The sequence below is a fragment of the Taeniopygia guttata genome, chromosome 5 (assembly GCF_048771995.1).
Source record: "Taeniopygia guttata chromosome 5, bTaeGut7.mat, whole genome shotgun sequence".
Classification (NCBI taxonomy): Eukaryota; Metazoa; Chordata; class Aves; order Passeriformes; family Estrildidae; genus Taeniopygia; species Taeniopygia guttata.
Window position 1 is genome coordinate 19,062,679 of NC_133030.1, and position 15,234 is coordinate 19,077,912.

Genomic DNA, 15,234 nt, shown 5'->3' on the forward strand with positions numbered 1-15,234 from the left:
CACATACTAAGGCTGCAAAAAAAAAAAAAAAAAATTCCCACCAAATCCCAGTTAAAGCAGTCAGCAGAGCAATGGGGTTCATACTTCATGCTGCATTTCTTCTCTGCCTCTTACATAAGGCACAGTTATATCACACTGTTATCCAGGAAATTGTTCTTTTTGTCCCCAGTTTGTTCAGTGCAGTGTCCCTCTGTCCCCCAAGCTGGCCTGGTAAGAAGTACTTTTTTTTTTGCCACGAATGAACTGTGAAATGTAGTGGTTATTAAAGCATGCATTTCTGAGCCAGCTTGGGAGCCCAGGGTACAAGATTACAGCTCAAGCTGTGAATCTGCTTTGATACTGCCTTATTAGTCATGATGGTCTTATAGTCAGGAATTCAGATCAGCTAGAACGTACCAGCTCAGCAACCCAGCACTTATCTCTGTGGATGCCATCTTGTGCTCCAGGATCTCATTTTTCATTTAAAATAAATTCAGTCTCTGGGTCTTGTAGGTTGCAAAGGAAATCTTTCAAATGTGAATGGAGAATAAATCAATGCTGTGCTGAAAAGAGTCTGAAAAAGCAGTTCTAAAAGCAGACTGAATCTCTGGCATGTTGACTTTGAAGACTAATGACAATTGAAAACATCAGTATCCTTAATTTTTATCTACTAACCAAAGCATTCAAAATGGAAATAGAATTGTCAGGTTATTACATTTTCAGGGGTGCAGGTAAGCAAACTCAGGAAAATGTCACCACCTTTTCACATTAACAAAGATTAGATTAGAAATAAAAAAACAGTTTGGTGTTATTAAGCCAAATTATTTTCAAGTTGGATGCAATGCTTTTTTTCCTCTCTGTCACTTTCCCCCTCTCATTCTCTCCATTTTCAATAAGAGGCTCCCAAGCTGCCAGAGCTACCTCTGGCTGGATGAGGAAAATCCATTCGCCACAAGACAGAAATGCCAAATTTAATATATGCCCAGTAGATTTCACAGTTTGCTGTTCAGTGCAACTAGCCATGCCTCCAGTTACATCAACATTGCAAGTGCTGGGCTGAGCCACCAAGGCAGTTTTGAGAACAGTTAAAATGAAAACGTAGTCAGAATAGGACAAAAAAGCTGTTGTGCTATGCATTGATAGAGAAGTGGAAAGAAGCATTACAGTAAAGCTCTTTTTCATGTGTTTGAGTGACACTCCATTTATATTTCAGCCTGTGGAGTGCAAATTTGGGTAAGATCTAATTAATATATATATATATATATATACACACAAATATATGTATATATTTAGGAACAAATGCTGTCCTCAATCATACCTGTACCAATCTATCTACAGTGATGTAACTGAAAAGAGCAAATTGACACCCACTGCATATACTGGAACCTGTGTGTATATTTATACAGAAAATACACCCATATTCACACATGCAGAATAGTCAAATGTAAATAGAATGGGTGCAAGAAGGTTCAATAATGTTTCTTTCAAGTCATTTTCCCAACAGGGAAGGCACTGAAGAGGTTAACAAAGAGAATGGAAAGCAAACTGACAATAGGGTAAAGAAAAGGGGAAATGAGGTTTAAAAAAAAATGAACAATCCCAGGACACAATAGACCCAGAAGCGCAGACATGTGCATTCCCTATAAATACTGAAGCAAGTAAACTACGGAGCTGCAGCAACCCAGATACAGAAGAAGAGAAGCACTGAAAGAGGGGGTGAAAGGAAGTCAGAAAGAAAAAGAAAAAGAAAGGGACAGTGGCCTCAGCTACTAAGACAACCATGTGCATCTAGAGGGAAGGGACCCTTAAAGATGCAGTATTCCTTTAAAAAAGGTATCATAAAATTGGACAATTAAACACTGAACAAAAATTTAATGGCCACCCTGATTATGTGACCCCATTTTGCTGGGGTCCTCTTTGCTGCCTACCCTTTCCTTCCATGTGGTTGTGCACAGATCTAGAATCCAGGTTCTCTCACGTTCCCACCACTGAGGTCCTTCATTTGAACTCTTAGAAGTGGGAGGGAGGTAAGATCACAGTGAATGTGGTCCTCAAAAATTCAGCCTGTTCCTTGAATAAGCAGGACTGTGGGTGATCTTCATGCAGTGCTCTAACCTTCTCCTCCTGTTGCCTGAAAAATACCACCTTTGAGAGGGAACACAAAATGCCTATGTGGATTTAAGAAATTCCACAGAAGATACAGAAGTGTCATTTCTTCTGGTCCTAAGACAGTTGTAGCAGCTGCCAGAGAAGGACAGAGGGACAAGGAATGGTGTTCAGAACATCCGCTGAAAGACTCCTTTCCTGTCACAGATAAAATTTCTGTGTCTCTTTTACTGGACCTGATTCCTAATTACTATGAAAAAACTCATCTTTGGAGTAACCTTGGACTAAGTTTTAATGCAAGAAGTGACACATGTTCGAGAGCAAAACTTTCATATAGGCAGTATCAGAGAAAGGAACAGGAATTTCCGTGTTTATGCTAACAGTCCAGGAAAGCCCAGCCATTGAAGGCTGTATAACCACTATTTCATGGCTGTGGAACTACAAGGTTGCTAACAACTTGGGTCCAATCCAATGCTTGTTGGTATTTTGGCATCTTAGAGAGGGTGCTTTACACACCACATGAGGCACAACCTCTCCTGCAGACGCACGATGTTCTTTACTGTGGCAGGTTCAGGACTTGAAACACTGACCACAAAAGACTGTCTCAGACTGCAAAAGGCCAAAACAGTCCCTCAAACATCCTGCAAATCTCCCGAGGCTTAAAGCCCACCTTTATCTCTATATAGAAATATTTCTATGAAAAGGGGAAATGGAAATAAGAATGGTTTGCAAAGTCCATTGGTTCCTTTAAGGAAGCCATTGCTTCTTCCCTTCTGAATCATATGACACATTTGTAACCTTTGGGTAAGCTAAGTGTTTGTCCAAAATGTATAAGGATTACATTTTGATGAAGAGTTATCCTTTGGGATGCCAGTTTTCAACACAGAGAAAAATTCTCTTCTTCTGAGATCAAAATTTTAGAAACAACATGTACACTAAAAACCTTCACAAAAGTATGATTTTTTTTCTGTGTTCATGGACCCACATAAGTCCACTTAAAATCTGTACATGTGGTGGCCTACCTGTCTTCCATTGTGCCTCTGTTGACAGTTGGGAGTTGCCCTTTCTGTTGTTCTTCAGCATCTGTCACTTGCACTGCTAGATTAGCATCATCCTCCAAAACCCGTTTTCAATCATGTTTTCCTCTTGTGTCCTCTGGGTAGTCTTAAAGAGTTTGTCTCTTACCAGAGGTCCTTAATATTTTGTCAGTCAGACTGAATTTCCAAAGTTTGCTACCACTGTTGTTACTCACTCAGTTGTGCTGCTGTTTCTAATGCTCGGAGTGGAACATTCTGGGCTTTCCTAGTGTTTTATATTCCAAACCTTCCCAAGGAAGTCTTAAGCAATACATCTTCTACCCTGGGCAGAACTTCTACTCATGGCAGAACTGAACCAGAAATAGCAGTAGGATGAAATTTTAGTGGGGAAATCATTGGTACAGTCCAAGGCTGCATTTGGGATAGCCTCAATACTGTACAAAAACATACATAGTATGGAGCTGTAAATATCCCACCCTCTTCTCTCTAAAGAGGAAAGAGAGAACAGCTCTGTCCCCACACAGAGAAGGTAAGTACTGCATCTTTAAGGTCTCAGCAGTGAGGTAGAGGAGAGGAACATATTGTCATTGTTTATACCTTTCTTCTTTGTTGAATTTGGGATTGGCTTCAGAGATATCCAGGCTTTTACTGAACATTGTTTTACTATGGCAGGAACAAAGTGAGAAAACACAGTTACTAGTGTGGACATTTTTATAAAAGAGAGTCACCTGTAGCAATGCTGGACACCCAGTCCCCCAACCCATCCTCCCCTTTTTAAACAATGCTCTGAAAAACCTTTCTTTTGCTTTACAGTCATGGCTCACGCCTACACAGTGCTCAAGTTCATTATCTTCCCCTGACTTCTGAGGTCTAAGATGACTTCCCCCATGCATACTGGCAAACCCTGCTCTCCTTTATTCAATTTAAAACCCAGGTACCATCTACTTTGTCAGTCTCCAAGGAAAACAGAACACACCTGAAGCATTAATTCCAAAGCATTCATTACTCACGACTTTTCCAGAAGACCTCAACACTAAGCATGCTCTCAGAAAAGGTTAAAATCAGACCACAGAGCCTCTTAGAGGAACAGTAATCCATTTTGTATTCTAATTTGTAGGGTCCATTACCACTTAACTCCCAGCTCTCTTCCCTATACTCAGCATATAGAGAAATGTCCTTCTTTCTCATCTTGGGTCTGAATCCCTGCAGCTTAGAAGTGAAATTCCCCATGCTTTGCTAAAAGGGCAGCTCTCTGTAATATATTTCACTGGTAATATGCTTCACTGTTTCACAGAACACTGCTTCCTAATGTTAGCTGATCTCTCATGCAAGCTCTCCACTTCAAAAACTAGAAGAAAATGAATAGTTAATGAAGCCCATTTTAGAATGGTTTTTGGACTCTCACAGCAAAGCTGCTGAAAAGTTCTGCCATATTCCTGCTGGATTCTAGCTCCCATGGAATTCTTCCTAGTCTGTGTGATTTTAGCATAAGGGAAAAATTAGCTGATGTTAAACTAAGCTCAGAACCTACTTCTTTTCTTTTGACATTTCAATGAAATATCAGATAGTCTGAGAGGTGGGCATACCAGAATAGCAGAAGTAATTAAGATATAATATGAGCCCGGTTTAGTTGACAACTAACAGAGAAACCCAATAATTAACAAAACTTTTTTTGTTTTAGAGGGGCTAGAGTTTGTGCATACCAACTTTGCCATTCACAAAGATCCATTGGAGAACACCTGGAGAGGTCAGCACAAGCATTTCAAGGAGCCTGTAAGCTCCACAAGCAGCTTTTGTGTGAGTTTTCCTTGTTCATTATTCAAAACCAAGTCACTGAAGGATTATGTTTTTCACTTAATACTTTCTCAGCCTCTAGGACTGGAGGCTGCCAAAGTTTAAATTTCAGTGGAAAGATATGCCCTAAACAAGCCAAGACCAGACACTTGTAGGGCCCTCACATGGTTACCAAAAGCAGAGATCATGATACAGACATGTAAACCCGAGGTTTACATGTCTGTATATGTAAATATACATATATATGTAAATATACATATACATATACATATATACATAAATCCTCTTTATGCAAGCAAACATCTGTTTACTACTGGGAAAGAGGACAGTAGGAATAAATCACAAGACACTTGGGTGTGTTTTGCCCGCTGGTTAGACGTGTATCTTTGCTAGTTCAGGAAGCAATGGCACTGTGTCTCCAGATGTTTACACAAGTCATCTGTGTCTTAACAGGAGACCTGATTCCATGGTCAATCTTCCTACTATTGTAGGATAAAAGCACTGAATAGTCATCTCTTGAGATAAAAAAAAAAAAGTAATTCTTAAAAAGCATACCCCTTGGGGATCTAAACCCTAGTGCTGCAAAATCCACTGTCAGTGGGTCATTTCATGGAATATCATATGCAACTAGCCATTAAAAATCCCCATCCTTGGTGGAAGGCACTTGTCACTTTGTTACAGAGTGTTCTGACAGATGGTGCCCCACCAGCAATGCATTGTCCCCAGACACTCCCCATGCAGTGGGGTTTGTTAATGAAGCCAGTTCGTGTTATAAACGACTGTGCTGCCAGCAACACAAAATGTGCTGTTGTCATCTCTGGATGTGGATGGGATGAATTATGAAAGCTCACACGTGGAGTAAAATAACACCTTCCCTTTTAACCCCTTCGAAAACAAGCACTACTATGCCCATCATCATCAATCATGGTGTTATTACATCCCTTTCCCCACCCTTAATCACATTTTTATGTGTGTTCCTGACTTGTGGTATGCATTGCCCCATGTCTCTTTTGTGCCTGTAGGTTTTGCTTCCTCCTTAAGATAAAGCCCTTCTTTACTGATATGCAGCCTGGATATATCTCTGCTCTGAACCTATCCCAGACCTTTTGACTTCAACTGTTTCCTCATGTGCAGAATCAAGTGAGACATTTAAAAGCAAAAGAAATACTTTGGATAGCAAGACACAGCTTTGCCTCTTCAGACTTCTGACCCCAAATTCAAAGTTCAGAGCTGGAAGAGAAGGTTTCAGCTCTCAGAAAATGATTTGGTCAACTTAACACCTCCTGATTGTTCCGTTCAGTTGGACACTCCCTGTGAAGGAGCCTTGGGCTGGGGAGAAGTGATTTGCCTCTGCCTGGCTCCGGGAGCCTCATGTCCCACACATCTCCCAGCAGCAGAGTAAACATTGCAGGTGGAACAAGGAGCCAGCTCATCTTACTCCTTTAAGTCCTATTAGGAACACTGAGCACATCCTGTCCTGAACACTTCCTTCACCCACACCTCACACCAAATCACGTTTTTGAGTAAGGTTTCCAACCTACAATATGTCAAGAAGTCTTTATAGCAGTCTCAAGGTCACATATCCAGTCTGAAATAAGACCTAGCAGATTCTGGAAATTACCACTCTTTGTAGAACTGTAACAATTGCCAGGAAAAGTTTCCAGCAATTCTAGGGGCCTCTGGAATATCTATGAAATTCTTTTGTGTTCTTCTCCCAGTTCTCAGTCAGCAAAGGGAGCTTCTGGGCACTGTAGGATTTTTTTTTTGTTGTTGTTTTTTTTTTTTTTTTTTTTAACAGATCTTAAGAGCTGAACAAATAAAGAACTATGTCAAAACTGAAACAGAAGTTACAGCAGCATCATTATCATCATCATTCATACATAGGAAGTGTCCTTTTATATTGATTGATTAATGTAAGTGTGCAACCAAATGCATGTGCTTCCCTTAGGCTGGTCATAGGGACTGAGGAAGCAACTTCCATGGTTCACATAAGTGAATATCCACAGTTCACTTACTCCCCCAGAACTTGCCTTGAGGAGACACCATTTTCCTCTGCTGTTTCTCCACAAGACTGACACTTTCTTTGACAGAAAAGAGGTAAATCATACATATTCCGTTGCTTTACAAGCATGTGGTGATTTATGTGCCATTTCAAATGCATGCTGGCTCTGACAGCACATTTTGGAGGCCTGTACAAGATGCCTGGACAGGGCTTTTCAGATTCAAGTTGTTTTGATGACATGGAGCATGGTGTTCATTTAACTTCAGGTGCCCAAAAGCTAGAAACCTAATCCCAGATAGTCATCTAGATTCCTGTTGTAGGTTCTGGAGAAGAACAAGCAGAAGGTAATTTATCCTGTCTGATAGCACACCAGTGTCTGAGACCTCCCTTAACTGTCCCCATTGCCAGACCTCCCTTAAGTGTCCCCATTGCCCAGTCAGCCTGTATTGCAAGCTTAGACTGCATGCCCATGTCCTCAACAATTAAAAAGAGTTGAGATGAGTCTTACTCAGAGGACATGGTGGCTTCGTGAGGAATAGCTGCAAGCACACAGAACCATTAAACCCCTGGCAGGACTTCTGCTCCTGTGTGCACCAGCACTGCTGGCTGCCAGATCATGTTGCAGATGTGACTGGAAGGTGTAATGAGTGCTGGTGCGAACAGAAAAGCCCCACAGCTCCTTTGCACGTGTGTAACACAAAAGAGGGGAGCAGGCCCAGGCAGGCAGGGCTCCTGGGTGAACACAGACTCACCTCTGTCCATGCTGTGCCATTTCAATAGCTCTGCGAGCTGGAACTGGGGATCCGCCGTCTGTCACACTGAGAACCTCCATGGACTTCCTCTCCGGCCGCCGCTTCCCATGCCTGTTCAGCATGGGGGAGTCCACACGCTTCCTGGGGGGATCTGAGCGGAAAGAAAACGCTGTCAGCTCCATTCAGCTGGGACTTACCTCACGCAGGCTGGTTCAATCTTCTCTCAACAATTTCACTCTCACACCTCCCCTACAAAGACAGATCTCTTCATGATGGAGGTGGACATTTGGAGCCTCTCCTTTGTTCCAAATCTGCAAGCATTAAGACGTAGCTTGCAATACACCTGCAGAGAGAAGGAGCCCTGCCACTGCCCTGAAGGTATTATGAGCACTGTAAAATAGAGGTACAACTATACCACAGCTTGCAGAAATTAGCTTGCAAAGCTGGTAACAGTAATAACGGGATGATACAAGGTGACAGCATGGGCTATAGCACAAGCTGTTAGGCACAGCATCAGCCATCTAGGGACCCTGTGTACGTACGCAGGTTGCTAGAGCCTGCCTTCCACAGCCCTGCCAGCCAGATTAAATGTGACACAGGGACAGGAGTACACTCAAAATTCAGAATTGCATTCTACTCTGAAAGAATACCCTTTTTTTGCATCTTTAAGATTAGATTTCAGGTTTTTTCTGCTGATTTATATTTTTCCTCCTTCAGAAGCGTTACAAATAAAACATCCTTGTCTACCTGAGACAAATCTTTCAATGAGAGCCACACCATACAGCTTTTACTACCATAGTAAATGAAATGTTAGACATGTTTTATTGTGTAACAATTCTATGAGGTATCAAAATGCTACTTGAGCTTTGCAGAGTGAAAACTGAGCTATAAGAGATATTTAAATATATATAAAAGATATATAAGAAAGATAAGAGATATTTAAAGGCAATTCATTCCTAAAGATGCTGACAAACATTTACTGAGGAGCACTTAAATTGTTCTAAGACGAGTCTTTAGATATCAAAATGCATTGCAGAAGGTGACTTCCCAAATTATCCACACCTTCATAGTGAAGCAGGGAACCAAATACAGACCTGCTGAAATGCTTTATAGCTAACACCACACATGGCATCAAAACAGCATAAAGGAGAAAGGCAGAAAAAAATACAGATGGATTTTCTTTCCTTTGGTTGGGTTATTTCAGTTCCCTGCCTCTATTTATAGACATATTTTTAATTTTAGTGGAGAGTGGCCACTTGTAAAAGAAGGCATCCTTCACCCCTGCTGTTAGAAAGAAGCTCACAGTGCCCAGTTCTCAAGGATCCTTCTTCTGCCAGGATTCCTGTACAAAACCAGAAATACCACACTTGACCACTGCCTGCTTTTTATTATCCTGCCCTTCTCACATCCAACATGCACTCATTTATTCTCTCTTTCTGACATCATGTTTTTTAGAACAAGATCTCTTTGAGGCAGAGCTTATCCTTGAAAGAATGAACATGAGCTAAGATGGTTCAATGCAAATGGATTAGTGATAACAACTGACCCATTACAGTATAACCCAAGTATTCTTTGTGTTAGCAGTAATAATATTCCTCTTAAAAATTAATTAGATAAAAAGTGCAGCTGTATTTCAAACTCTATCCAGCAATAAAAAGCTAGTAGAAAATGGTATAGGCAATGACCTCCAGATAAGAAAAAAAAGAGTGCATAAAGCTGACAGAAAAACAAAGGGAGATAAACCAAATAAAACATTCATACTGTGTGACTTCAGCTGCATACGTGTTAAGTTGTCAAAAGTAAGCTGGGACAAGGTTTATATTTTTCAAACTCCCATTTCTTCAAGCAAGTTCAAAATATGAGAAAAAATTCATGCTACAGAACAACTAGAACAACTGGTTGTTCAGAAGTGTATCTACAGCAGAGTAACACACATAACAAGATGCGCAGAGTGTATATATAATACAAAATGGATATAAGTTTTGTAGCAGGATATCAGACATAAAACAGGAAAGTAAAATAGTCCAGTTTAAAAGAAATGAAGAAGGAAGATGAAGAAAGCATCAAATGTCAAAAGAATGGTGATGAATACACTCAAACAAGAGAAGTTAAACAATAAAGAGAAAAAGACAAGAAAAATATTTCATGAAAAGATATTTTAAAAGTTCATTTGATCCATGAATGTTCAAAACAGAAATGGAAACTCAGCCAAGTGACATTTACAAAAGTGACATGCCATTTTCCTAAAAGCTGGACTTTAAAAGACAGCAAAGAAGAAATTTGAAGAGGAATTAGCTAAAAACTTGAATGACAGTCTTTTGTACAGCCATCAGAAAGAGGAAACCTGAGAGAAGAACATTAGCCAGAGGGGCCATGAGGGAATCAACAGGAAAGTGAGGAGGAGAAGGATATCACTAATAAGCGAAATGATTCTTTTGTATCAACCCTTTCTGCTTAAGATGCTGGAAGATACTGATTTCTAATCTATATTTTAAGTTATCAAAGACAGACAATAAGCAAAAAGAGTAGGTGGTGAAATACACCTATAAATTCAGGAGCAGCAATTCACAAAAGTTGGATGGAAAATACATCCAAAGCTTGCATTAATGTGGTTGAGCTTCTAATAAAGGTATTTGATGCCTATTTAAAATTGGCCACAATCCTACACTACATTATGGCCAAGAGTATCAAGTATTGTACATACTTTTTAGAAAGGTCTGATTAAGAAATGACAAGGCACTAAAACTGTCAAGTCTAAAGATATTAAAGAGTTAGTTATATACACACCCTTCCTGCCAAAATGACTAAAGTGGTGTCACACAAAAGCTACAGAAGATTTTGCATAAGCCCAGGAATTAAAAATAGGAAAATCTCCAGTATTTGCCCTTCTCTTCTTTGACTCATTAGACAGGGTGAAAAAAAATCAAGCCATAAGCCCAGTGACACTGACAATAATAAAGATGCATTTTTCTTTTATTTCATATCAGAAAAGCAAAGCCATTTCTAAGGATTTTTACATATAAAGATAGAATTATATAGGTAATGATCCAATTATAAATCTGCCTTCTCACAGAAGGTGGGAAATAAAGGTTCACCTTCTGAGTTTGGATGAAGAATCTCTATCTACTATGTCTGTTCCGGCCCAACCTTTTGTTCTCTGGTTTATTAAGAAACTTCACCTCACAAAATCCCTTTTTTATGGAGACATTAGTTGACATTCATTCCTTTTACTGAGAAGTTTCTCATTCCTGTGTTTTCAAGTAAAGAAAATTGAGCTGCACGTGAAAAACGTTGGAAGTGGCCCTTCCTTGGCCCTTGGAAGAAAATTCATACAGCTGAATCAGACAAAGGGACACCAGAAGAAAGGGCAAGCTGTAGCTGGCCATATTTTTACCTGCATCCATCCTTTCTGAGACTTAATATGCCAACAAAGAGGAAAAAACAAAATACTCTCAGATGCTTTTTTTTTTTTTTTTTGGCAAGAGCTCAGACAATGCACAACTCTCATGAATATGGTTTCTTCAAGCTACTACTATTAAATTGTTACTTGTTCTCTGCTTTTCTTTGTCTGTGCAAGGCCATTTTTAATGGCTAATGATGAGATACTCATCAGACACATGACTGCTCCTAATTAAACCTTGCCCCATGTTCTCAGAGACACCGCTGGGAACAGAGGATGGTGGAAACCCCCTGTGGAAGAGGAAATACAACATGCAAACACTCAAAGAATAATGCTCAAATGTGTGGGTGAGGCACAGAGATACAGTCAGTGTTTCCCTGTTAGGAAACATTTTCGCTCCCTGCACAAAAAAATACAAGAGTGGACCATAATATTTCACTTCAAACCACGAAAATACTTCGGCATGCGGAAGAGATATATGACGCATTTAGGGCATAGCTACATATTCACTTACATGCTGGGTTTGAAGATTCTAGCGTCACCTTGTTTCTTTTCTTATGACAAAAGCATTTCTAAAACAAGATAATGCCGTCCTTACATGGCAGGATAATCTGTTTGAGTCAAAAGCTGATTAGAAGAGTGCTAGATGACAAACTGCACTGAGCAAGGGGCTTTTGACCACAGGACCTGCAGCTGGCACAGCTACCCATCTTCATCAGCATCCCTGCTAACATGCTCTCTGTAGCTCCATCCAGGTAGAAGTTTAAAAAATGCTGTGTTAACTAAGAATTTTCAGCTCTTCTCCTGTAGAAGAGATTTCCCTGCAAAATTATAGGGCCTGGAGCCTGGAACTTGGATGGGTTAATAATTCTATTAAGCATTAACAACTGCCCTGAAAGCTTGTGAGATTTCAGGCTTTCCAGTGAAAATAAAGGGCACTTTCCTTCTAGTCTTCAAAGTGCTGAAGTACAATATCTGAAATTCTCCACACTTCTATGCAAAATTCTGTTTCAGATCATTGCTAGAAGTGACTAATCCTTTATTAAACTTGTCTCCACATCAAGAGTCACTTATAGAGTTAGCTCCTTGGGGAGCAGTTTTCCTTTTGTCTGGATTAGTGGTGATCAGCAGCACCCTAAAAAACCAATAAATAAATAGGAATAAAGTGGTATCACAAGAGCTTTGTAAGATATATGATCTTATTGTGCATCAAGCTTTAAAAATCTTATTAAGTCTAAAAACATGTGAGTTTGATTTATGTACTATAAAACAGCTAAGTTATATGATTCATACTTTCAACAGTGCATGTATTCAGTTACAGAGAAGAGAAGAGAATATGTACATATATAACTGCAGAGGGATGCAGCTACACAGCTTCTTAGTAACTGAAGTCCATGAGCAGACTTCCTGTAACACTGCAAGGAGACTTGTAATTAGAAAATTCTGCTACTAGATTATACTGCTAAACCTCATCTTCCCGCATAGAACCAGCCTGTGGGTCCACAGCACATTTTTTAAGATCCCATTCAAGACCTACTTGGATGTTTCTGCGCTGTGAGACAGACATATCTTGAAAGATGAAGCCTTCTAGAACAGACCTGCCTGCCCCAGGCTGAGGATTCTCACCAGTGCTGCATACACCATTTCACTGAGAAGGTAACAACAATGCTAGGGTTTGGGTTTAAATTAAAATAAAATCAGAATTTATAAAAAAAAACAGTGAAGAGGAACTAGTTCATACAGGTTCATGGTGACTAAGGTCATATCTGCAGTACCTATTTCATTTCTAGGGGGAAGATCCTCATCTTCATGACTGGGATACCTCTCCTTCCGGTCAAGCAGAAGAAAATAAATCATTTTTTCTTGGTTTTCTCTGAAAAAAAAAAAAAAAAAAGAAGGAAAAAAACCCACCATTTATATTTGAAAAGGAAAAAAAGGTCAACATGTACATAAAACTTTCTCATCAAATAAACTGTCACAGTTATTGTAAATGAGTTGGAAGTGGTCATGTACATGACAGTTAGATACACAACCACAAAGCTTTTGAGACCCTTGCGGTTTCCAACAAGCAGCTAGTGAGGAAAGGAAATAAGATTCCCATGTTCCACATACAGAACAGAGGCACAGACAGTCAATGTTATGTGCCCCAGGAAGTCCAAACCAAGAGTGGCAGCCAGACAGGTCTCCCGAGCCTCTAAGAGTTCTTTCTACTACCTGTCCCTCTTAACACCTTAGGAGATACACCAACTCTTAGGCATAGGTTTGAAATAAATAAAAATTTGGCAACAAAGGTATATCCAACACAAACATCATCAATGGCACCTCCCCATGTGGACTGTGCAGCCCATGTTTTAATGAAGTGACCTGGCCTGGCAGCTAGGGAAGAAATAGCACAGTGCTTCCATTACTGTGAGCTTCTGACCCATGGAGTAAGAAAGGCTCAGTGCTTGCTCCCAATACCTCACCAGCAAATGAGCAGCCAGAGGGTGAAAAGCTCTTACCAGTCACTCAGAGAGAGAGAGACATCAGTTAAAGTGCTCTCTATCTCTCCCCAGCTTCATAATCATCCCAGCCCCTGGACACCCAACTGATATAAAGACTGAGCAAGTGCTTACTCTTCTGACAACAAGTCCTGTAAGAGTTTATTTCGGTCACGGAAGCAGCCTAACGAGTGCATGCTATCTAACACGTCTGGATCAATATCCTCCAAGGAAGGCAGAGAACGAATCTGCACCTTTCGAGGGATTGGTTGCTCTGGTTCTGGCTCATTCTTACCCCCTCTGCAGAGGAAAGAAGATGAGAGAGAGAAAGGGGGAGGGAAAGGAGAGAAAAGAAACATGAGTCACAAATGAACCCATACTCTGAAACATAGCCTGCAGCAACAGATGGAAACAGCTTGCTAAATTCCCACTGAGAGACCAGAGCTTCCAACCAGACAGATATTATTCTCATAAGAAACTGTCATGAAGGCTAAGACTGACCAGCAGGTTGTGGATTTGTGTCTTTAGTGAGAAATGTCTGTGTTCAGTCAGCAAGGCAACAGGACTTCACTTACCAGTGGCCTTGTAACAGAAGCAGCTGTTCAGCATCCTAATGCCAAACATTTATAAAACACCACATGTTTTTAGAGATGTTGTCTCATCAGCTGGCCAGACCTCAGACTATCAGGCTGAAAAGTGCAAGCTGAATGATTCCCTTTTGAAGAAGGAGTGCTGAACAAACCATCACTCTTTTTCACCAATTCTGATTACAACCAGCACCGCAGCAGTTCCTTTCGTTAACTCTTCCAATGTGATTAAGAGACCTCAGTGCTCAGGCTCCCACTCGACACACTTTAAAGTGTTTTGGGGAAAACCACACTGCTTAATTACACACCCAAACACGACAACCTCTTTTTCTCTTAAGAAGTGCAAATTTGAAAATTTTGACTCAAGTGCGAAGCCTGAGGTCAGCGGCAGACCTCAGAACACACCATTAGCAGTAGAACATATTACTCTTTCAAATGTAGTTAATACAGGCTTTCTACACAATTATCTCATCCCATTCACTAGGCTCAGGAAATATTGATTATTCATTGCAATTAAAGGCCCTGACTGCAAGAAACAGGTCAAGGTGTCAGGGTATTTCTAACTGATTAATGATATGTATTGCAGCATCCTGAATATCCTTTGATTTTATTTCGGTAGGCAGTGAGCAATTCATGTAAACTCTATCCACTCAAAGAGGTGGGTTTGGTGGTGGTGTTGGTGTTTTCGTTGGAGAAATTGTCTACCCTGAACCTCTGCTATTTCTCAATGGTGACTTTGTGTGATGTTGAAGTTTCCCTGCTCTGTGAGTGGGGTCCTCCCTTTCCTTTATGTGGTGCAAATGTGTGACTGTTGGGTCCAGGTTCCCAGCATAGGCAACAGGAATCAGGAATATTTCAACTGCATTTGCTGTTTATAGGGCTGTGTTTGGACTAGAGATTCTTCCTTTTGATGCTGGAAGAAATAAGGTGGCCCCAACTTGTGAATTTGCTTGCGCAGTTTAAAATGTTCCTGACTCAATGTAAGCTATCCAAGTATCTACACAGAAAAAGGAGTTCCAATCCAAATTTCCTTAGTTTTTCTTGTGTAAGCTAGAAATAAACTTTGGTCGGCTCATATACATGAACCCAAGGTATCA

At 40.4% G+C, this 15,234-nt stretch overlaps 1 protein-coding gene and 1 long non-coding RNA gene across 24 annotated transcripts in view; both read right to left on the reverse strand.

Moving 5' to 3' along the window:
• BRSK2 (BR serine/threonine kinase 2) overlaps positions 1–15,234 on the reverse strand; it is a 303,186-nt gene that overhangs the window by 41,919 nt on the left and 246,033 nt on the right. For 16 of the 23 annotated variants that reach the window (XM_072929769.1, XM_072929770.1, XM_072929774.1 and 13 more), the window contains exons 10-13: positions 13,686–13,850; positions 12,846–12,943; positions 7,671–7,821; positions 3,720–3,785 (exon numbers count right to left, since the gene is read on the reverse strand). In XM_072929769.1, coding sequence (XP_072785870.1) covers positions 3,720–3,785; positions 7,671–7,821; positions 12,846–12,943; positions 13,686–13,850 — 480 coding nt within the window. The remainder of the gene's footprint in view (positions 1–3,719; positions 3,786–7,670; positions 7,822–12,845; positions 12,944–13,685; positions 13,851–15,234) is intronic. The other 7 variants (XM_072929773.1, XM_030274017.4, XM_030274016.4 and 4 more) reach the window with 1 other exon arrangement.
• LOC140684269 (uncharacterized) lies at positions 8,900–12,839 on the reverse strand. The gene is made up of 2 exons (XR_012056275.1): positions 11,971–12,839; positions 8,900–11,908 (listed from the first exon to the last, which is right to left on the reverse strand). It is a non-coding gene; the product is annotated as an uncharacterized lncRNA (long non-coding RNA).